Here is a 23,629-nt window from a genome sequence, read left to right as displayed (position 1 = left end):
CCACATAAGAACTCGCATTACTGGGCAAGCCAAATAGACCAAAGATGAACTTCAGGAACAAGGATCAAGCCAAATAGAAAATACCTGACTTTCTACTAATCTAATAGCTTGTTCGAAAACAGAGACCAATCTTACACTTATGATAGTAATCAAAGGATCTGATGCCAAAGCCACTCCACAGATAAATTCTCGATAATAGGGAATACTTATCAAGTATAATTAGAATCTAACCCCACCTTCAGCCGATCTCCACTGCATATTTCAAATACAGAGAACTCACAGTCAACAATCCTCATGGTGAAGCGTTAACTTGGACAGGGGAGGCTGCATCTTCTTTTGCAATGGCAACATAGTTCACCGGAGCAGCTGGCCTATTACTGGTGTCTCTCTTCCCATCCCTGCTTAAAGATGGAGGACCACTGCTGCCACCCTGATGGGAGTTGAGAGATAATCTTCGTGTAGCGGTTCCATTTGGTGCACTTCCATTAGAACGTGGACTGATCACCTTCTTGGCACCAAGTGGACGGACAGGGCTTGGCCTTGAACCGAACATGGCTTCTTGTTCTGTGGCAAGTTGCTCGTGGAAACGCTTCTGATCCTGGAAAACATAGACATCAAGGAAAGAGGGGCCTCATGAGTTTTGTCTGAACATAGAAAGGGATGAAGATTGCCTAATATCAAATGGGCCAAAGCATACCCTCTGTTTTCGTTTTTCCTCCTCCCTGTCCTGTCTTAGCATGTTATACTCATCAAGCATTGCAAGGAGGGAAACACCATCATACATAAAGGACATGTCGTGATCCTGCTCCCAAGCCTTGGTCTTTGCAACTAGTGTGTCAACAAGAGCTAAAAAACCACAGCATCATCAGTCATTTAAAAACTGTAACATAACCAGCTAGACAAAAGTTAAACTACACATCAGAAGTTAATGGTAAAAGTTATAGCACAACAAATATCTACCATATGTCATGTTTCTTGTATTAGGTAACTACCAGGATACTTTTGCTTGCGAAGCAGAGTAGCCCTGATCAGCACAATTGCCCTATTATCACAGTAGTTCTTAGCAACTTGTAGAAGAAACATCAGAATCATCATTGATTTTTTAAACAAATGGTACAGTTGTTTTCTGCTTTCTATTACATCAAAAACTAATCTCTTATTTGGTTCGACAGCCAAGAAGCAAGGAGAGGGGAACAGACAACGTACTAAAGATACAAGGGGTCAGCTCCAAATTAATCCGTTTGCTCGGCAATCGGTAACAGAATACAAGTTTGACATATTGGAAAGCCAAGTTGGAATAGTTTGAAACATAAATACTCAAGGAGCCATATGACATTTCTGTGATGAAAAAAAGCATTCACCAACACTAAGATTAATCCAATTAATAAAGAAATATAGTGCACCTGGTCTGTAAGAGATATTTGTTGCGATTAAAAAGGATCCTAAAAAATGAAAGATCTTTTTATGTATTATTTAATGTCAATGATCAAACTATAGCAAAGCATGTATTGTCTTCCCTGCCTCAGGAAATGCATGTACTCTCTTTATTTTGGAAGCAAAACTATTATTGTCAGAAAAATTGATACACAGCCATCTTATTTGAGGAAGTAGAAAAAAGGAAAAGGTGATTTATTTGAACATATTTGCTGAAATACCTGGAATTTTATTAACCAATATGCGAGCTTTTTCTGCACGCTTGAGGTTAAGGTGTGCACCACGGCTTGAATTATATCTGTTCTGATCCTGGAAAAGTAAAACTACAAATTAGGGGGTCAGAATTTGGTGGAATATCAAGCCTGAATCAAGAGAACTGCCTGGGCTACGGAAATGAGTTTCTTGCAAAAAATCTTCTTTACTCCAATTAACTTCTCAATTTCAATTCTTGGAGAAAGCTAAATGGAATAGAAGGCTGGATTCTGGAAAATAAAATTTTAGACTAAAGCATGTGTGTATACTGATACTCAACACTAGACCCTAGCAAATTGTAACAAAGCTATACATTTGTCAAATTATTCATTATACATACACTTGAACTGTAAAGTGACACTATTAGCTAGAGAAAATAGATTACCATATATTAGTATCAACGGAAAAAAAAAAAGGAAAAAAGAATGCCTGCCAGTAAAGTTTATGAAATCAGAAAGGAGTTCCCACTGGTTATCCCATGTGGTAGGGATAGTGCTCTTTTTGGGAGGTGGCTGGGGCTGATTGGTTGCTGGTGTATTTTTCACCTCATCAAACGAAAAATAGAAAAGAAAGGAATATCAACTAGGTTTCTAGATGTCAAACAATATAATAAATATAAAAGTACAGCATAAAAATACAAATATTAGGAAATTGGTGTGTGCAGGCAACAATGTGCATGGCATATAGTGAGCACTGTTAAGTGAACCAGTTTTGACTAGAAGAATAAGGATCCCATTAACAGCAAACAAGGCATATAATTTGCAAATCTGCAAATCAGCAGCACTGAGCATGATATACAACAACATCCTAGATAAAAGAAACCCATGTCATGGCATCCAAGATAAAAATGCATGATTGCCTCAGAATGCCAAGATTATATAGACTTTAATAAGATATTATGTAAGTACCCGGTTGTAGTCTTCAAGCCAGCTTTCTTCTTCACATGCTGACATCCATTTTTCAACCCTTTCTAATATATCTTTCCTGCTTAAGGCCTCCTCTTTGGCTTTTAATATTTGATTATCCATGTCTGCTAGTAACTCCAAAGGTTCAAAATTTCCGGAATCAATTAGAGCCAATATTTTTTCTCTGGCAGCTGCAGAATCTATCTCAATGTGAGCACGGGAATAAATATCTTCAAGTTCAATTTGTTTCTTGAAAGCTATTTCCTTCATCTTGCTTGCCTTTAGCTGGTCTAATCTTTCGACTTCAACTTCAGCCTTCACACATTAATATAAAGCCATACAATAAAACAAGTAATTTCTAGGTGTTCTATCACCCGAGAAAGATAAATTTAGCATCGCCTTAATATTTTCAGAAATTCTCAACTCATGAAATTAACTAACCTGTTCAATTAGATCAAGGGTCAGAGCTCCAGGAACAGTAACCTCATCCACTGTACAATTAGTGTTACACGTAACATGGCTGAACAAGTTCTGTTCCTCCATTGGTGTATCCATCAGATTCCAAAGATCATGTAGCTGAGCGGCAAGCTCTTGAAGCTGAGAATCATTGTGATAGTGTGAGCAAATATCAATTTATAATATGTATATATCTATAGTTCCATACTGCCCATCAGAAATGTTTGGGTGATAGATTCAGAAAAGCATAGTTAAGGAGAAAATTACACAATTTGAAGTCTACAAATCATAGTATCAAATTCTCTATGTTCAGTGGCCCATGCGCCCTGGATATTTCTTTTAAAGAGAAGTGTAGAGATTTCAACTGATCTTTGTCTGGAAAATGATACAGTGGCATAATTTTATATCAGACCTTTTTAACATTTTGAGATTCTCTAATAGATCAACCCATATATTTTATAGTATTTACCCCTTGCTTGAGGAAGGCCAATTAAAGAGAGAAGACAACCTAAATTTAGCTAAAAGGCCAAAGAAAAACTAGGAAAAAAACCAAAGGTATAGCTAAATGAAGGTTGTGATAGAATAGACAGTTAGCCATGAAGTATATGGATATTCATAGCAAAAGAATACAAAAATGAATACATTTATTACATATTAATGGAGTTGTCTTAATCTAAAGTATATACAACTAACAAGAAACAAAAAAGAAAAAAGAATGCTGCATAAATACCAAAGATACAACAAGAAATCCAATATAGCATAAACCAAAATTTGACCATCTGCATGAATTTGATTCAAAATCATGTTCTTAAAGTGTTAAACATTGTTGACTCCTTGGCTTTACCTTTTGTAGTCGCATCTTTTTATCCTCTTTAAGTCCAATGACCATTCCCGAGAGCTTGGATAAAGTACCATCACTAATGCTCTTCGATTGCACTCCAACAGAGTCATTTAAGCTAGGATGAACTTCAGTTATGGTACTGAAGAAATCCAGGCCCATGACTGCACAGAGATCATGCACTGTGCTGACAAAGTCAAGAACCTTTTGCAGTCTATCACTCTGCAAAGGTAGCAACAAAGATTTTAGCACACATCATGGTCTCAAAACATACTACAGAAGATAATATAACAGAGAACCTTTTCTCTCTGAAGTTCCTGTAGTTGTAACTTGTACTCATCCAGCTTCTTCAGTGACAAGTCTTCCTCATCAACAACTGGTGTCTCTATTTGCTCACCAAGTTTTAAAGTACCAGATATTTCCCCATGTATTTTCTGAATCTGTAATAATGTATTATCAAAATCTTTTATCCTCTCCTCTTTCTGCTTGCATAATTGTTCCACAACTGGTGCTATAGCTACTAGTTGCTCCTTGATTGTACCAGAGGACCGATCTTGCTGCAGAAGACCATATAAGAATCAGCATCAAAGGCTAAAGTAACCTGTATCACAAATGCCATTAATTGATTATAGATAACTTTTGCAATTACTTTTTTTTTGTGTTTGCATTTCTAACCTATGGGTGGCATTTGGTCATGTAGACCGAATTCCATACTTCAAAATACAATGGATTTCTGCTATGCTGTATAACCACTTAGAGCAATACAGTTGGAAAAAAAAGGCACCTCGGTAGCATCTTTTTCAAGTTGTTACTTGTAAATACTAGATATTAGTAGTAGGAAGCATGCAGAGTTATATAGTATAAAACACAGAAGGTCAGTAGATCTTATTTGATCAAGGAAACTTTATCAAATGCTTTCTCCAAAAAGGAATAGATGCTACTGAGGTACAGAGGTCTAATGCATTTAAAATGGTTACTCCCTCTTGCAGTGCTCACAACAGGAAGTATATCGACCTTCAAAAAGTTGTAGCAGTCACTCTGATCATTGAAGACAAGAATAGTGTGGAAAAGGTCTCTGTGCATAGCACTTTCACGTCTATACAAAAACATCGGTAGGTAGAAGTCCAGGCCTCCTTCGATAATGAAGATGGACCATATATTGCAGACCACAGTCCAGCCCGGTTGAGGTGCCTTTCAAGCCTAATGGCCGGAATACAAGATCCTTTTGTATTCCAGCCTATACATACAGCATCTCTGATACGGCTAGGCAAACTTGTGTGCTACTTCCAAAACATGTAGAGAGTAACTCCAATTAACAATAGATGCAACTCATATAAAGGCCATGGGAATTTTTCATCATAGGAGACATTCCTGAGCCTACAGTTACAAGTACCACCACTGGTCCTTTTTCAAGACGTCAACATAAATAGTTGAAAGGTTTCTTGACACTAGATTGCACTAGCTACCACTATGAATTTAGGAAAAAAAAATTTCAGTTGTACAATGCAGGTAAATTCATGCTCATCATGATGCATCAAGAAATAAATTTCTGATGGACATTGGGACCACAGTTGTTACCAACAACATGGAGCCTGCTGGGTCATGGAATAAGTAGTACAGTTACAACCTATGCCATTTAGCTTAGTTCATGATAAGCTAAAGACAGTTTTTTATTTAATTTAAGGGATAGAATTAGTTGCTTTGTTAATTTGAAAAATGTTGTAACTTACATATGGAGACTTGTTCATCATCGGATGATGGTTAACAACATAGACCGTTTGCTACATTAAAATAAGTTATTTTGGTTATACTAAGTAAATAGCTATGCACCTAATTAGGTCATACAAATGTTAGCAGATGACAAAAGATTATAAATTTATTTTTCTTTCATTGATGTTTGGCATTTTTGTTGTTTCAAGCTTCTTTTGAAAGTTTATAGAGGAGAAATAAGTTTCAATTTTATTTTTCTTTGGTTGGTTTGTTATCATAAAATTGAATAGCATTGATGAGATAGATCCATAACTTCAGTGTCATGGATCACGTACAATTGTGATCATGGATGCAAAATTATCAGAAATCTTATCTTATATGGTATTTCTCACTTCTCAGTAACAACCTCAGGAATGCCTTCGGATGAACTAGTTCCAAAGGCACAAACGATATGCAAAATTTATTATTCAATCAACACTGTCAAGCATAGAAGTCATCAAAATCTTCTTCACTTGATATACAACCTCAGGCAAACATTCCAACGATTGATTTTGCCTTGCATATAAACGCACCTCAAGTACAAAAGATTTTATGTGCAATTCGTTCTAGTCACTTTGCTCAATGAAACAAATGTAAAAGTACTAGTATACAAAGACATGTTCAAAGAGGCAGAGAAAAATGAGTGGTGAATTCTTATCTATCCAGAAAAGGAGAAGATTTTTCAACAATTACACAGAAACTGAATAGTTTGGATATGAACTCACTATGTCAACTAAAGACTTCTCTCCGAGTGCAAAAAGAAGTCTGGCAAGTTCGGCTCTCGAATCAGCCAAAGATTGGAGTAGGAGTGCCCTTGACTTAGAAGCCTGGTCGACTTTTCTCTTGTAAACATCCAAGCATTCCTGTTCCAGCTGAAGCAGCATCTTGTCTCGTTCTTCATCGCTCTCACCGATTTCATCCCATATTATCTGAATTAGAAGGCCAATTGGTCAGTCCACTTCATATCGTCTCATTGCAAGTTTCAAAAAATAAATAAGAAAAATAAATGAAATAAAAGAACCACCTGCAACTGTTGCAGTAGAGACCCACATGTTATTTCACCTAATAATGGATTCTCAGAACCGGTAACTGCCATTTATAGCTTAACAGATCCTGCAATGCAAAATGGTCCATAGATGCACTTCTGTCATTGCAATATGGTAAAAGAGAGTCAAGAAGTGATTGGATCATATATGAATACCCTGTAGACGAGAAAAGAATGAACTCTAGCAGATGGTGATAGTACATGCACCTGTTGCCTTCAGTCTTCTACAAGTATAGAGCTATGATCAGCTATTTTTCTTGGTTACAGAAACAACGGAAAATTAAATAAATAACTGTATAACGGATGAAGCAAATATTGTGCATCATGTGTTAGAAATATAAAACGATGAATAATTGGTAGCAACAGCTAATACCACTGCTTAATGTTTTCCAATAGAAAATACTGTGTCGTAACCTCCAGTAGTCTTAGAATCCCTGGAGATTACTTCCAACAAGTCCAGTCACTAAAGATCAATATACTTGATACTCAATTCCACCATCTTAACCAATAATATCTTCCAAATTGATCTCCAGATGGAACCACACATACTGAAAAACCAAAGCTCAACTTTTGCATGTAAAATAATACAAAGACCTCTAACTTCTTTTAGTAGGATCAGCTTTTTCTTCCGCCGATCATATCACCAGTCCTCATCACGCCAACTGTACATCTCTAGCTCCAGACAGTGACACTTTCCAGCTAAAAAAGACGGACTTTGGGGTAAAAAATCTCATAATCTAACCTCTTTAAATGGTAAGAGAAAATTATGTTTCAAGAACAAAAACACACAAATGGCGAAGAGATCCCAAATCGATAACCCATAAAGACCTAAACACCTTCCCACATTCAAGACAAAATCCAAGTGAGACAATCAAATGACATATCTTTACCCATAATCTCACTCCAACCAAGTGGCGCAAGACCAAGAACCCTGGACTGCATCAGAGGAAGTCCATCGACGAAAACTAGTAGTCACTGTGCCACCGCCCTCAGCAAACCCCCGAGACCAATGCATCTCGATCTCCAACAAATCGAGACCGTTCGAGGCCCGAAGAGTGGCATTTCCCGAGAATTCACCGTATGCGGGCCGGCTGCAAGTCACAAGGAACGCGATCGAGAGAGGAAGCGAGAGGCTATTACCTGAAGAGCGGCAGAGCTCTAGGGTTTCTGCGCCTTCTCGTACTCGGATAGTGCGAAGACAGCGAAGCCGAGGGAGAGGGAAACAAAGGACAAGGCAAGAGGAGAAGCAGCCGGGACCGGGTCCTTTCCTACCCAGTTTTCTCACCCCAAAAGTTTATCCGCGTTTTACTCGTCTCACATGCCTGTCTTTTCATTGGTAAACACTAGGGGCCACTTCTGGGTACGATGAATTAGGGGTGATTTAGCATTTTTCTGTCGAGGAGACCGGGTGGGGCCGATTAAGTCCAACTTCTATCTGCTGCTGCGCATGTGACGAGGTAAAGAACGATGAGGATCTGCTCCAAGAAGCACTCGCGTCAACCGTATAAAAAACCTTTATGATTCGTCCAAATCACCAGTAAAACGACAGCTCAGATACGTTCACGGTGGACATGTGGGATCGAATTATTCTAAGTACAAGTGTGTTTGGAAGAGATCCAAGTCCTCGGAGGACTCTTAGGCCGGTTGGAAGAGACGGTCAATTGCGTTTAGTAACGACAGTGGTTTAATCAAATAATTAATAAAATATTTACAAAAAGAAAATAGTAGATATATTTAACATAAAGGAATATAACAATTAAAAATAAATAATTTAAGATAAACCAAAAGCTTCTAATTGTTTTTGAAAAATAAATCAATTTTTAATATTTTCAATCCAACAGAAAGTTATTACTATGAGATTGATGAGTAAAAAAATAATATTATTCTAAGTTACCGTGAATCGAGTTTGATGTAACCAAAACATTTTCATCAAATTTTTTTTTAAACTATTAACACAAGATATTTAATATATTTTTTTAATTTAATATAATTTTAGAGATAAATAAATTTTAAATAAAATATTTTTGGATTAAATCTATGACAAATATAACTAATTAAATTTTTACTAAATCTATCCAAACTTCTTTAAAAAATGATAATATATTTAATATTATTATTTTTATTTATTTTTATATAGTTATTATAATTAGTTTTTTAAAAAATATATTTTTAAATTCAATTTGTGATCATGTGTAACACAAGTATCACTTTTTGAATTTTCACCCAAACTCATCCAAAACTTCTGGTGAGATGTTAATATATTTAGTATCCTTTTCTTATAAAAATTAAAAAAATAATTAATTTTTAAAATAATATTTTTTTTATTGAATCTATCAGTGATCATTCAAGTATAATTCATATTAATTTTTATCAAACCAATCCCAATATCTCTAAAAGTATTAACATGATTCTAAGATATATAGCATTATTTTTTATATAAACATTAATATATTTTATAATTAAGTGTATACTTTTTTAGATGATTTAAGATATTTTTCCTATAAAAAATAATAATATTTTTAACATAATTTTTTAAATTTTATTTATAAATTAATAATATTTTATTTTGAAATTAATATTTATATAAAAAAAAGTATTTTAATTAAATCATAAAAATACACCTCATGATAAAAACCAAATATAAAGGTAGCATTCCATAAAAACTCAATACCAGGGATAGAAGCTTTTTTATTTTCCATAAATTACCCAATAATTAAAATGATAGGAATATCCTCACGCATTAATCCACTTTTATATCAGAAAGATCTTTTTTTTTCTTTTTTTTATTCTCAGTGAGACGTATATAAGAATAATATTTTTTCAATAAAAAAAATAATTATTATAGGGACATGTTCTAAAAGGGATTAATGCATCTATCAGAAAATTTCAGGTTTAGGGTGATCTGACAAGGAAAAAAAAGAAAAAGGAAAGAAAAGAAAGAAGAAAGTTCATGCTAACAAAACACTGGAACACCCATGGGAAGCTTGATAGAGAGCTAAAACAGACCACCACCCAAAAAGAATTGGGACTACAGAGTCCAGTGGATGGCATCATCAGAAAACCTGCATCTCACACTGGGATCAACACCCATGCATTGTCTCTTACCCTGAGGCACCAGCTCGATCTCACCTGCAAAATGGCCGTCATCAGGTTCTCCAACCTGATTCAATCTCACTTCGAATGAGGTGCTGCAACCCCGAGAACTGGTCATGTAGTCTGCAACTAGTGTGCTACCCCATGGTTGAGCTGACAGAAGAGAGAGAGCACGGCTTGAATCTGAACCTGCTGTAAGATGTGGAATTCCTGGAGCTGATGCAGCTCCTAAGCCACTTTGATTTATTTGCCATGCATTTTGCAGGATTGAAGGGAGTTTGGGGTGAGTGAAGTCTACAAGAAACCCTCTGAACCTGTTGTTGCCTTCTGCTTCGAGATTACAATGTGGGTTAGAAGAAACAAAGGCTGAAGGCAGAGAAGAACATCTAGAAAGGTGCAGAAGAAGTTTTGGGGATGAGCTCAGGGCCTAACCATGGAAGACTGATGGCATGCATGCGACGTGCGCTGATAGAGGTCGCCTCCTTCGCCGCTCGTTGTGGCAGGCCAGACGTCTCCTGCAACTGCGTTTCCCTTGGTCAAACTCAGGCAATTGGTGGAACCTGTAAGATTTGGATTTAGTCTCACATCAATGAGTGAGATTATACATGAATTCATAAGGATTATAACTAATTTATGAGGATTAATATCATACACAACAAATTAAAAGAGTGGTTGACGTACTAAATGAAAAGGTGAAGCAGAGGAAGAACAAGAAGAGCAGGCGAAGGGGGCAAAGTGATTGACCTGCTGCACTGCTGACAGAATCGCTGCTCCATCCCTGCCACCAGCACCTTGGGGGACTTGGAATGCACCCCACACACCTTGTGCCTGCAGTGGTACGCCTTGGCCCCGGTGAGATCCACACTACACCCTTCGACCTGGCACCTGGGTGGCTGCTGCTGTTTCCCCACCTGCGCCACCCCCTTCCCCTTCTTCTGAGGTGCTGGCAGTGCGACCGGGAACGAAGAGGATGAGACAGAGAAATCCTCGAAGTACGTCTTCCTTCCAATCTTGAGCCCCTGGGTGGAATCGCTGGAGCCACAGGCACTGGAAGCAACGTTTGAGCAGTTCGGATTCATCTCTTGCTGAAGACTCCCAGTGCCTTCTCTCCCCGCCTGGTATAAAGAAGCCAACAGGCAACTCCCCATGGCCTGTCATGTCACAGAAGAGAGACAAACAGCGATGTGACGTTAACAAGTTCTCGTATCATCAAACAGTACTGGCAATTGTTGTTGTCTTCTTGCTGGGACTTATGGTGATGTCTGAAATCTTCATGAAACAGCCAGTGAGTTCTTTGTTCGTAACACGTCGTATTAACAGCAATATTGTCATCGAGTTCTATCTGCTTTTCGTACAGGTTGCAGCTGAGCTGAGCCCTTGAGGGATGCGCAAGTGTGCTGAGAAAAGGATTGACATGATAATTGAGTGCTGGGCAGGTTGGATTCTGACTGCTGGAGAATCTTTTGGAGTGAGCTTTCAGATTGCATGAGGCTTTGGGTTTGTCTGCTGACCTCTTCTGGTGGCAGACACGGGGGATCCTCTGTACTGGTTAAAATGACAACTAGGATTGGATATTGTAATTTATGGGTTGATTATTTAAAGCTATCAAATTTTTGAACAAACGTGAAGACACTATCCTTTTAATAGTTTGTTGGTTGACAATCAAATAAACAATGTAAAACGATGTTTTTTTTTTATATTGAACCCAAAACAAGGATGCTCATTATGCTATAATCCACAATGTTTTCAATTCTTTGAACTATTAGGACTCCAACTATAATGTATTCTTTGGCATCTTGAATGCCAATAGCTTAATGCAATATTTTTTCTTTCGTTTTGTTAAAAGAAATCAAATTTATAACCATTTATAATCAAATTTATAATCAATCAATATAGTGTATCTTAGGACTTCTCTTATAATTGAGACTATAAACTAACACTATCATCTTTCCACGATTATTTTCTCTATGTAAAAATTTTATGTAGTCAATTAGAAGAACAATGATATTAATAGTCTGGTAAAATGCTATGCTCTACTGTAATGATATGGTACCAGTATACCAAGCATATCGATCCACACCATCCAGTATGGATAAAAATATTGAAAAATTAATATCGACCACTATTGTCTCATATGGTTCAACATTAGTCTTTGCTTGGAGCAATAAATACTGGACAACTATGGTGCAGACTGAACGATATTTCAAATCATGTTTGAAAGTGTTAATTAAGTTTATCGTGGATAGATTGCAATGTTCATTTTTGGATTTTAATTATTAGAAGCTCCATTTCATTTCTGGCATTGGTAGCATAAATTTTAGTCAAACCATTTATATATTATTTCCAAGTGGTGATTTAATGGCTAGACATTGCAAGACTTTATATATTTTTTAAGCTCCATCTGTTGCACTATTGCTTCTATTGAAATGGGGGACTGTCAAAGAAAAGGTAAAGGGGAAAAGGTTAGTTGATCTTTCATGTTATTTTGTTCTGAAGAAAAGGATAAAAAAGGTTTTGTTCTTTCACAATTACATACGGGTTATTACTTCCAATGCTATTTTTGCAGAGCAACAATTATAAACAATATGAACTAGCTTGGAAAGTCATGTTAGCTCAGCTTGGCACTCTTGTCGGTGGATCGACCCTATATTCAACAGATTTATCATATTGTGACCATAATCATACTTATCTTCTGCATCATTTTCTGGTATGACTTTGATTGATGGTTATCACATAGAAACGTGTATCCTCTTGTTTTTGATATTTTATATGAAAATTTATTTGTACAAATCCACATACTTTTTGTCTTTTCCTGTTTTTGCTCATTATCTGTGCTATTTGTGCTTTCTTTCTGTTTAATGTCTGCATGAAAAGAAAATGCTGCTTATGGTGGATCAGTGCTATTGTCACTTGTACAAGGTTATTGTTTCACTTAAGGACTTTTTGCATTTGCAGATGTTATTGAGGAACTAATTAGTAAGGGACATCAGCTGGATGCAATAAACTTTGCCTATGAGGCTGGCCTTCAGGACAAGTTTACTCCTGTTTCACTGCTAAAATCCTTCCTGAAAGACTCAAATAAAGCAACTTCAACCTTTGAGGATCACAACGGTGGTGGGCAAACCACGGTAACCTACTCATTCCTGATTTTTTTTACTTTTTAATTTGTCACATCGTATAACTTACACTGACATTTTTGGATCCCTAATCTTGGTAATGATTTGAAATGCTTCATGTGATTCTGTAGTTTGTCTAATGTTTGACATGTATGTAGAAGTCGATGGTGCTCATTCTGTTCTATTGCAGAATTACACGTGCCGCGAGGAACAGTCAATTAATTATTCGGGCTGCTATAAAATGTATTCAAGAACACAAGCTTGAAGCCGAGTTTCCATTAGGGAGCCTTCAGAAGCGACTTGAACAATTGGAGAAGGCCAAGGTGGAGAAGAAAAAACCTTCTGGTGGTGGTCCTGAAGCTCCTGCCAACAAGCGAACACGAGCTAATAATGGGGGACCAATGCCTCCTGCCAAGGCTGGTCGGCTAACAAACACTGTGCACGTCTCCTCCCCTGCTGCTCCTGCCTTTGTACGGTCACCATCTGCCCATACCACATACCCTGCGGCAGCACCTTATCCTTATGATAGTCCAGCAGGACACGGTGTCTATGGTAGCAAGAGCCCTCAGGGACTCCTATGGATATCCAGCCGAAGTAGGCCCTGTCGCACTTGGTGCGCCATACCACTCACCACCTATGAGTTATCCAGTCTATGGAAATTACAATCCCTTGGGAGGATACAACAATGGAGTGGCACCAGGCTATCAACAGGCTTACTACAGGTAGGGTTGGTATCAAGACTTCAACAAGTTGACCTGGCTGGATGACATAATCACTAATAATTTTGAGCCATCTGCTTGATGGCCTATTTGTAGTGACTATTGGACAGAAAAGAACTGTGCACACAGTTGTTTGTCTTGATCCTCTCATTCAACAAAATTTTTCCTACACTCTCTTTCAGCGCAATTATAAATCAATATTTGAACTGTATTAACCTCCTTTTTGCGGTTTCAGAATGAATTGACATTTCAGAAGAGTCTATAGGATGGCATCTTATTCAACTTGTCACCTAGTTTGAGGGTGAGAATTCTTGTTTTCAGAAACAAAATATGGTAGCTTCTACCACTAGTAGCCAAATTATTTTTGGGGTGGGATTCTTATACCTCCATCTTGACTGATATTTTGGTGAGAAATTAGTTTTTTTTTTTTTTTTTTTTTTTTTTTTTTTTTTTTCTGGATGACAGATAAGTAGAAAATCAAACACTAAATCAGAAACTGGTCCTAAATGGAAGTAAAAAAGAAATTAACTTTGAGTTAATTTTAAAGCATCAAATTGTAGATTTGCAGAAATCAAATAAAAACTGTGCCGTAAAACTGAAACTTTTGTTATGATAAATGCTTAATAAAAGCAGATGTATCAAAGGCCGTTAATAAGATGGGGATAAAAAGGGAAAACGAATTATTCGAGAGGAGGGATGAAGAAAAAGAAAGGGAAGTCCTCAGCCTTGCCGTCCATCACACCCGTGCAGAGATGGTAGCGAGGCAAGGGAACACGTGGGACCCACCCGATGGGGATGGGGTGGTGGGTAGAGATAATGTTGTAATTTTTAAAATATAAAACTAAAAGACATCCACATCAGCAAAACGAATAGTATAACAGGCTAACGGGCAGGCAAATAGACCGGGCCAGGTAAACGGACCAAGACAAGTCGAGGGCCTTTAAACCCGACCCAAGTCGTTTAAAATTGGTGCGGCTCGCCTATAAATTCCCGGGATCGAGAGACTTCCGTCCCAGTTAGTTCGAGGCACAATGGGGGGAACGAGATAGGTACGCCTCCTCTCCCTTCTCTCTTTCTCCTCTCCAATGCCGATGATTTGTTTTTCCTGATCTACCTCGCATTTCTACTTCTTTGTTTTCACTTTTCTCTCTTGCCTTCGATCTAAGAGGCGGCGATGATGCGACATGAAGCTTATTGACGGATTAGATCGTCTGTCATTTTGGCGCGTTTGGATCGATCATGGTGACGGCGAATCGCAGATTATCAATGCATATGTATAACCTTGATCCTAACCCTAAACTCCTTCTACTTTCTTCGAGGCTCGCTTTACCAATTCTAAATGGTGATGTCGGGCATTTTCCAGTATTCCTTTGGAAGATGTATTTGAGTATAGTATTTACAGATGTGGAGCTCATCTGAAGGTAAGTTTCGGAGTAGCATATCGTATACTTCCCGAGTCACTGATATCACGATTCTTGGGGGCGTGCATTCTATCTTGTTGGCGGAGATTGCAATGTATATATTGCAGTAATTAATCCTGAATGAAACCCTAGTTAGAAATAATGATGTTCGTCATTAATACCTTAAATGATCTCAGGTCACAATGTTATTAGTTTCTTGGTTTTGATTAGCATTCATTTTTTTTTACATTCATGTACCTGTAATTTTGAGTGACGTGATCTGGAAAATTCTTAGTAGAGATTATACTCATACCCTTAGCAGGTGTATCTGAATGTAGTTACATCTTATTTTCTTCATAACCTTATTCCCATGTCTTGATGTTGCGGTGTCATCCGACTCTTTGTTGTCTGATATTGCAATCCTAAACAGAATGATGACAATAGCGGAAGACTGTGTGTTCCAAGAATCTGTTTGCAAAAGGTGTACTAGTTGCTGGAAATATGGACTTTGTAGTGTTGTGTATACTTTTCCAAAGCATTTAGTTGCTTGCTTTTATAGGAAACTAAAATAATTTGGATTCCAGATTTTAGATTTGTATGGTCTGCTGCAAGTTAAAAATGAATAATATAGGTATAGATTTTGTAATTTATTATTTCTTTGTAGATTTTTATTATTATCCATGTTTATTTTCTAATTATTTGTTCATTTTTCATTGAACAATCATCATTATTTGTTTTGAGCATATATGAGGTTGTCACTTGCTGTACTTAAGGCTTGCAATGTTGTATAACATATTCTAAAGGTTTGTGTCTACGTTAAAATGGTGATCTCTTGCTGTGTAAGATTTTGACATTTTTATGGATATTCTCTAGGAATGTTTTTTGTTTGAAAGTTCATGTACAGTTATGCTGCATCAAAGATGGTACAAACTATCACCGTGTTAAGTTTGGATGTTTTACAGTATTTATTGTCTTTTGCATTTGCCTCATCCATAAAGGGATAGTTCTAGAATTTGGGGCTCATTATAAGCTCTTTAGTAGGATTTCTTGTTTGAATGAACCTACCTTGAGAGGTCCTTTTTTCTCATGTTATCATGGAGTTATGCTTGCGATGCACTTCCATGTCCAAGTACATTGTTAATGTTTGAAACAATGAGACATCCAGGGGAGAATGCATGATAGTTGTTCACTGTCATGCTACTGCTTATACTTGTTTGAATTATATGTCCCATATAGCAAATGATTCTTTGTACCGTTTGCATAATTGCTTTTTCAGGTAGTCGGGATTGTGCTTGTGTTGATGATGTTGTAGCCCTCTTTAATCCATTTATTAAGCATCCATTAAGCTAGATGATGTGAAATGATCAATGTCTGCTGCTAACAACAAATCGTTCTCTAGTTTTTTTTATTCGCATTCAGGGTTTTTATTTGATAGAGGTATTTAGGGGATATGAAGTTTGTTTTGGGGTGGGGAAAGAAATAATACATTCAAGAGGATTGCTTCATTTCTTCCAACCTTTTTCTTTTTATCCTTTCATAGCTTTGATGATTTATATATATTTTTTTGTCAATTTCACTGTATTGTTTTCATCTTTGCTTCTCGTTATCTTGCTTTTGAATTACGAAGAGGCTATGATGATAAATAAAAGTCAATGATGGATTTGACCAATCACCATTTGGGCTTTTAAATGCAAGATTATTTCTCCATGGTGTTGGCAAGTCACAGATTCTTATGCATTTGTATGAAGCATAAAGGCTTTATGGTCTCTTTCAATGCTCGGTTTTCCAATCTTAATAGGATGATGGCGAGGCAGTTTGGATGGCCTTCATGGCAACCACTACAGCCATGTCTATCTCTTAGGATGGGATTTGGGCAAGAAGAGGGAAGACCTATGGTCTGTTCTTGTGATTGACAAAAGATGAATCTGAGCCTCCTATATCTTATTTTGTAAAGGATCTTTTGATTATATTTACTATTTAAATGTTTAAAATCATTTCATGCCTGATCAAGGGTTATTATATATGTTTCTCCTTTTTTCTCTTTTCTTGTTTCAATTATTTTAAATGTACTCATGGTATATTTGCTTAAGTGGTGTTATTTTTTCTGAGAATTGTTTTGATGTAGACATTACAGAAAAATTATTTTTCAACCAAAATGTCATTTTTAAATCTTTACAAGTTTGGTCTACTTTCATAATTTTGTTTCAAGTTTTTTTTTATTCATCTGAGATTTGGTTCACTTTATGCTTCTATGAGAAGCTTACATGTTATCTTCAACATTATGTTAATTTTAGTACTTTTAAGAAATATTATCAGATGTTAAAAATCAATTGAGGAAAAAAATATGGCAATGTGATAATTGGTCCAGTTAAAGAAAGTCTTTGAGTTTTGCTACAATAAACTGTATTTGGTGGGAACTTTGTATGGGTGCAATTTGGGGTTAGAAACTTGGAAGGATTTCTTTTTTAAATGAACAGATCCTTTTTGCTCACATTGTCATGGATTTATGCTTGCAAAACATTTTCATGTCCAGGTAAATTGTTATTGTTTGAAGCATTGAAGCATCTAGGGGAGTGCACATGTGGTTATTGGGGCTGTTCATGCCATGTCAAATAAATGGTTTCCTATGTTTGTTGTCGTGCTATTGTTTGTACTTGTTTGTTATTCAGGGCTTAAATTCTATACCCCATAATGCATATGATTCTTTGTACCGTTTGTGCAAATGCTTGTTTAGGTAGTAGGGGTTGCAATTGTGTTGATGACATTGTTGCCCCTGCATTGGTTAAGCATTGATTAAGCTAGATGATGTAAAATAATCATAAATGATCATTGTCTGCCGCAAACAACAAATAGTTCTCTAGTTTTTTATTCTCAATTAGGTTTCTAATTTAACTAAGGTATTTAGGGGATATGGAGCTTGTTTCGGTGCGGGGAAAGAAATAATACATTCAAGATGATTGCTTCTTTTCTTCCAACCTTTTTCTTTTTATCCTTTAATAGCTTTGATGATTTATTTATATAAATTTCACTGTATTGTTTTCATCTTTGTTTCTCGGTATCTTGCTTTTCAATTACGAAGAGGCTATGATGATAAATAAAAGTCAATGATGGATTTGACCAATCACCATTTGGGCCTTTAAACGCAAGATTGTTTCTCCATGGTGTTGGCAAGTCACAGATTCTTATGCATTTGTATGAAGCATAAAGGCTTTATGGTCTCTTTCAATGCTCGGTTTTCCAATCTTAATAGGATGATGGCGAGGCAGTTTGGATGGCCTTCATGGCAACCACTGCAGCCATTGTCTATCTCTTAGGATGGGATTTGGGCAAGAAGAGGGAAGACCTATGGTCTGTTCTTGTGATTGACAAAAGATGAATCTGAGCCTCCTATTTCTTATTTCGTAAAGGAACTTTTGATTATTTTTACTATTTAAATGTTTAAAATCATTTCATGCCTTATCCAGGGTTACTATACATGTTTCTCCTTTTTTCTCTTTTCTTGGTTCAATTATTTTAAATGTACTAATGGTATATTTGCTTAAGTGGTGTTAATTTTTCTGAGAAATGTTTTGATGTAGACATTACAGAAAAATTATTTTTCAACCAAAATGACATTTTTAAATCTTTACAAGTTTGGTCTGCTTTCATAATTTTGTTTCAAGTTTTTTTTTATTCATTTGAGATTTGTTTCACTTTAAGCTTCTATGAGAAGCTTACATGTTATCTTCAACATTATGTTAATTTTAGTACTTTTAAGAATTATTATCAGATGTTAAAAATCAATTGAGGAAAAAAATATGGCAATGTGATAATTGGTCCAGTTAAAGAAAGTCATTGAGTTTTGCTACAGCAAACTGTATTTGTTGGGAACTTTGTATGGGTACAATTTGGGGTTCAAAACTTGGAAGGTTTTCTTTTTTAAATGAATAGATCCTTTTTGCTCACATTGTCATGGATTTATGCTTGCAAAACACTTTCATGTCTAGGTAAATCGTTATTTTTTGAAGCAATGAAGCATCTAGGGGAGTGCGTATGTCGTTATTGGGGCTGTTTTTGCCATGTCAGATAAATTGTTTCCTATGTTTGTTGTCGTACTATTGCTTGTACTTGTTTGTTATTCCGGGCTTAAATCCTATGCCCCATAATGCGTATGATTCTTTGTACCGTTTGTGCAAATGCTTGTTCAGGTAGTAGGGGTTGCAATTGTATTGATGACATTGTTGCCTCTGCATTGGTTAAGCATTGATTAAGCTAGATGATGTAAAATGATCACAAATGATCATTGTTTGCTGCAAACAACAAATAGTTAGTTTTTTATTCTCAATCGGGGTTCTTATTTAACCGAGGTATTTAGGGATATAGAGCTTGTTTTGGTGTGTGGAAAGAAATAATACATTCAAGAGGATTGCTTCTTTTCTTCCAACCTTTTTCTTTTTATCCTTTCATAGCTTTGATGATTTATATTTTTTTTTGTTATAAATTTCAATGTATTGTTTTCATCTTTGCTTCTCGTTATCTTGCTTTTGAATTACGAAGAGGCTATGATGATAAATAAAAGCCAATGATGGATTTGACCAATCACCATTTGGGCTTTTAAACGCAAGATTATTTCTCCATGGTGTTGGCAAGTCACAGATTCTTATGCATTTGTATGAAGCATAAAGGCTTTATGGTCTCTTTCAATGCTCGGTTTTCCAATCTTAATAAGATGATGGCGAGGCAGTTTGGATGGCCTTCATGGCAACCACTGCAGCCATGTCTATCTCTTAGGATGGGATTTGGGCAAGAAGAGGGAAGACCTATGGTCTGTTCTTGTGATTGACAAAAGATGAATCTGAGCCTCCCATATCTTATTTTGTAAAGGATCTTTTGATTATATTTACTGTTTAAATGTTTAAAATCATTTCATGCCTGATCAAGGGTTATTAAATATGTTTCTCCTTTTTTCTCTTTTCTTGTTTCAATTATTTTATGTGTACTCATGGTATATTTGCATAAGTGGTGTTAATTTTTCTGAGAATTGTTTTGATGTAGACATTACATAAAAATTATTTTTCAACCAAAATGACATTTTTAAATCTTTACAAGTTTGGTCTACTTTCATAATTTTGTTTCAAGTTTTTTTTTATTCATCTGAGATTTGGTTCCCTTTATGCTTTTATGAGAAGCTTACATGTTATCTTCAACATTATGTTAATTTTAGTACTTTTAAGAATTATTATCATATGTTAAAAATCAATTGAGGAAAAAAATATGGTAATGTGATAATTGGTCCAGTTAAAGAAAGTCATTGAGTTTTGCTACAGCAAACTTTATTTGTTGGGGATTTGTATTGGTACAATTTGGGGTTCGAAACTTAGAAGGTTTTCTTTTTTAAATGAACAGATCCTTTTTGCTCACATTGTCATGGATTTATGCTTGCAAAACACTTTCATGTCTAGGTAAATCGATATTGTTTGAAGCATAAGCATCTAGGGGAGTGCGTATGTCGTTATTGGGGCTGTTCTTGCCATGTCAGATAAATTGTTTCCTATGTTTGTTGTCGTACTATTGCTTGTACTTGTTTCTTATTCCGGGCTTAAATCCTATGCCCCATAATGCGTATGATTCTTTGTACCGTTTGTGCAAATGCTTGTTTAGATAGTAGGGGTTGCAATTGTGTTGATGACATTGTTGCCCCTGCATTGGTTAAGCATTGATTAAGCTAGATGATGTAAAATGATCATAAATGATCATTGTTTGCTGCAAACAACAAATAGTTAGTTTTTTATTCTCAATTGGGGTTCGTATTTAACTGAGGTATTTAGGGATATGGAGCTTGTTTTGGTGTGGGGAAAGAAATAATACATTCAAGAGGATTGCTTCTTTTCTTCCAACCTTTTTCTTTTTATCCTTTTATAGCTTTGATGATTTATATTTTTTGTTGTTGTAAATTTCACTGTATTGTTTTCATCTTTGCTTCTCGTTATCTTGCTTTTGAATTACGAAGAGGCTATGATGATAAATAAAAGTCAATGATGGATTTGACCAATCACCATTTGGGCTTTTAAACACAAGATTATTTCTCCATGGTGTTGGCAAGTCACAGATTCTTATGCATTAGTATGAAGCATAAAGGCTTTATGGTCTCTTTCAATGCTCGGTTTTCCAATCTTAATAGGATGATGGCGAGGCAGTTTGGATGGCCTTCATGGCAACCACTGCAGCCATGTCTATCTCTTAGGATGAGATTTGGGCAAGAAGAGGGAAGACCTATGGTCTGTTCTTGTGATTGACAAAAGATGAATCTGAGCCTCCTATATCTTATTTTGTCAAGGATATTTTGATTGTATTTACTATTTAAATGTTTAAAATCATTTCATGCCTGATCAAGGGTTATTATATATGTTTCTCCTTTTTTCTCTTTTCTAGTTTCAATTATTTTAAATGTACTCATGGTATATTTGCTTAAGTGGTGTTAATTTTTCTGAGAATTGTTTTGATGTAGACATCACAAAAAAATTATTTTTCAAACAAAATGACATTTTTAAATATTAACAAGTTTGGTGTGCTTTCATAATTTTGTTTCAAGTTTATTTTTTGTTGATTTGGATCACTTTAAGCTTCTATGAGAAGTTTACATGTTATCTTCAACATTATGTTAATTTTGGTACTTTTAAGAATTATTATCAGATGTTAAAAATCAATTGAGGAAAAAAATATGGCAATGTGATAATTGGTCTAGTTAAAGAAAGTCTTTGAGTTTTGCTACAGCAAACTGTATTTGTTGGGAACTTTTTATGGGTACAATTTGGGGTTCGAAACTTAGAAGGTTTTCTTTTTAAAATGAACAGATCCTTTTTGCTCACATTGTCATGGATTTATGCTTGCAAAACACTTTCATGTCCAGGTAAATCGTTATTGTTTGAAGCAATTAAGCATCTAGGGGAGTTCACATGTGATTATTGGGGCTGTTGTTGCCATGTCAGATAAATTGTTTCCTATGTTTGTTGTCGTGCTATTGTTTGTAATGGTTTGTTATTCAGGGTTTAAATCCTATGCCCGGTTATGCATATGATTCTTTGTACCGTTTGTGCAAATGCTTGTTCAGGTAGTAGGGGTTGCAATTGTGTTGATGATATTGTTGCCCCTGCATTTGTTTAGCATTGATTAAGCTAGATGATGTAAACTGATCATAAATGATCATTGTCTGCTGTAAACAACAAATAGTTCTTAGTTTTTTATTTTCAATTAGGGTTCTTATTTAACTGAGGTATTTAGGGGATATGGAGCTTGTTTTGGTGTGGGGAAAGAAATAATACATTCAAAAGGATTGCTTCTTTTCTTCCAACCTTTTTCTTTTTATCCTTTCATAGCTTTGATGATTTATATATTTTTTTTTGTCAATTTCACTTTATTGGTTTCATCTTTGCTTCTTGGTATCTTGCTTTTGAATTACGAAGAGGCTATGATGATAAATAAAAGTCAATGATGGATTTGACCAATCACCATTTGGGCTTTTAAACGCAAGATTGTTTCTCCATGGTGTTGGCAAGTCCCAGATTCTTGTGCATTAGTATGAAGCATAAAGGCTTTATGGTCTCTTTTAATGCTCGGTTTTCAATCTTAATAGGATGATGGCGAGGCAGTTTGGATGGCCTTCATGGCAACCACTGCAGCCATGTCTCTCTCTTAGGATGGGATTTGGGCAAGAAGAGGGAAGTCCTATGGTCTGTTCTTGTGATTGACAAAAGATGAATCTGAGCCTCCTATTTCTTATTTTTTAAAGGATCTTATGATTATTTTTACTATTTTAATGTTTAAAATCATTTCATGCCTGATCAAGGGTTACTATAAATTTTTCTCCTTTTTTCTCTTTTCGTGGTTCAATTATTTTAAATGTAATCATGGTATATTTGCATAAGTGGTGTTAATTTTTCTGAGAATTGTTTTGATGTAGACATTACATAAAAATTATTTTTCAACCAAAATGATATTTTTAAATATTTAAAAGATTGGTGTGCTTTCATAATTTTGTTTCAAGCTTTTTTTTTGTTCATATAAGATTTGGATCATTTTAAACTTCGATGAGATGTTTACATGTTATCTTCTGCATTATGTTAATTTTAGTACTTTTAATAATTATTAACAGGATGTTAAAAATTAATTGAGGAAAAAATATGGCAATGTGATAATTGGTCGTTAAAGAAAGTCTTTAAGTTTTGCTACAACAAACTGTATTTGGTGGTAACTTTGTATGGGTACAATTTGGGGTTAGAAATTTAGAAGGTTTACTTTTTTAAATAAGATCCTTTTTTGCTCACATTGTCATGGATTTATGCTTGCGAAACATTTTCATGTCCAGGTAAATCGTTATTGTTTGAAGTAATTAAGCATCTAGGGGAGTTCACATGTGGTTATTGGGGCTGTTGTTGCCATATCAGAAAAATTGTTTCCTATGGTTGTTATCGTGCTATTGTTTGTAATGGTTTGTTATTCAGGGCTTAAATCCTATGCTCGATTATGCATATGATTCTTTGTACCGTTTAACTGAGGTATATTGTCCAGGTAAACTGATCATAAATGATCATTGTTTGCTGTAAACAACAAATAGTTCTTAGTTTTTTATTTTCAATTAGGGTT

General features: G+C 35.7%; 2 protein-coding genes across 4 annotated transcripts; both read right to left on the bottom strand.

Moving 5' to 3' along the window:
• Window positions 1-74: 74 nt before the first annotated feature.
• LOC135637012 (65-kDa microtubule-associated protein 1-like) lies at window positions 75-7,906 on the bottom strand. 2 transcript variants are annotated; one of them, XM_065149334.1, is made up of 11 exons: window positions 7,820-7,906; window positions 6,836-6,903; window positions 6,659-6,747; window positions 6,360-6,563; window positions 4,185-4,442; window positions 3,892-4,107; window positions 3,033-3,188; window positions 2,595-2,906; window positions 1,656-1,743; window positions 698-846; window positions 75-598 (listed from the first exon to the last, which is right to left on the bottom strand). In XM_065149334.1, the coding sequence occupies exons 3-11, from the start codon at window positions 6,728-6,730 to the stop codon at window positions 293-295; spliced, it is 1,761 nt and encodes a 586-aa protein (XP_065005406.1). In that variant the 5' UTR covers window positions 6,731-6,747; window positions 6,836-6,903; window positions 7,820-7,906; the 3' UTR covers window positions 75-292. The 2 variants fall into 2 exon arrangements, with proteins under 2 accessions (XP_065005406.1, XP_065005407.1); XM_065149335.1 differs by lacking the exon at window positions 7,820-7,906 and adding an exon at window positions 7,570-7,795.
• Window positions 7,907-9,633: 1,727 nt separating this feature from the next.
• On the bottom strand, window positions 9,634-10,918 carry LOC103980472 (squamosa promoter-binding-like protein 17). 2 transcript variants are annotated; one of them, XM_018824645.2, is made up of 3 exons: window positions 10,517-10,918; window positions 10,205-10,332; window positions 9,634-10,102 (listed from the first exon to the last, which is right to left on the bottom strand). In XM_018824645.2, exons 1-3 carry the CDS (start codon window positions 10,849-10,851, stop codon window positions 9,708-9,710), a joined length of 858 nt encoding a protein of 285 aa, XP_018680190.2. In that variant the 5' UTR covers window positions 10,852-10,918; the 3' UTR covers window positions 9,634-9,707. The 2 variants fall into 2 exon arrangements, with proteins under 2 accessions (XP_018680190.2, XP_065002570.1); XM_065146498.1 differs by having other exon boundaries at window positions 9,634-10,099.
• Window positions 10,919-23,629: the final 12,711 nt, after the last annotated feature.

This window comes from Musa acuminata, chromosome BXJ3-4 (genome assembly GCF_036884655.1).
Source record: "Musa acuminata AAA Group cultivar baxijiao chromosome BXJ3-4, Cavendish_Baxijiao_AAA, whole genome shotgun sequence".
Classification (NCBI taxonomy): Eukaryota; Viridiplantae; Streptophyta; class Magnoliopsida; order Zingiberales; family Musaceae; genus Musa; species Musa acuminata.
This window is presented reverse-complemented; position numbering and strand designations above follow the sequence as displayed.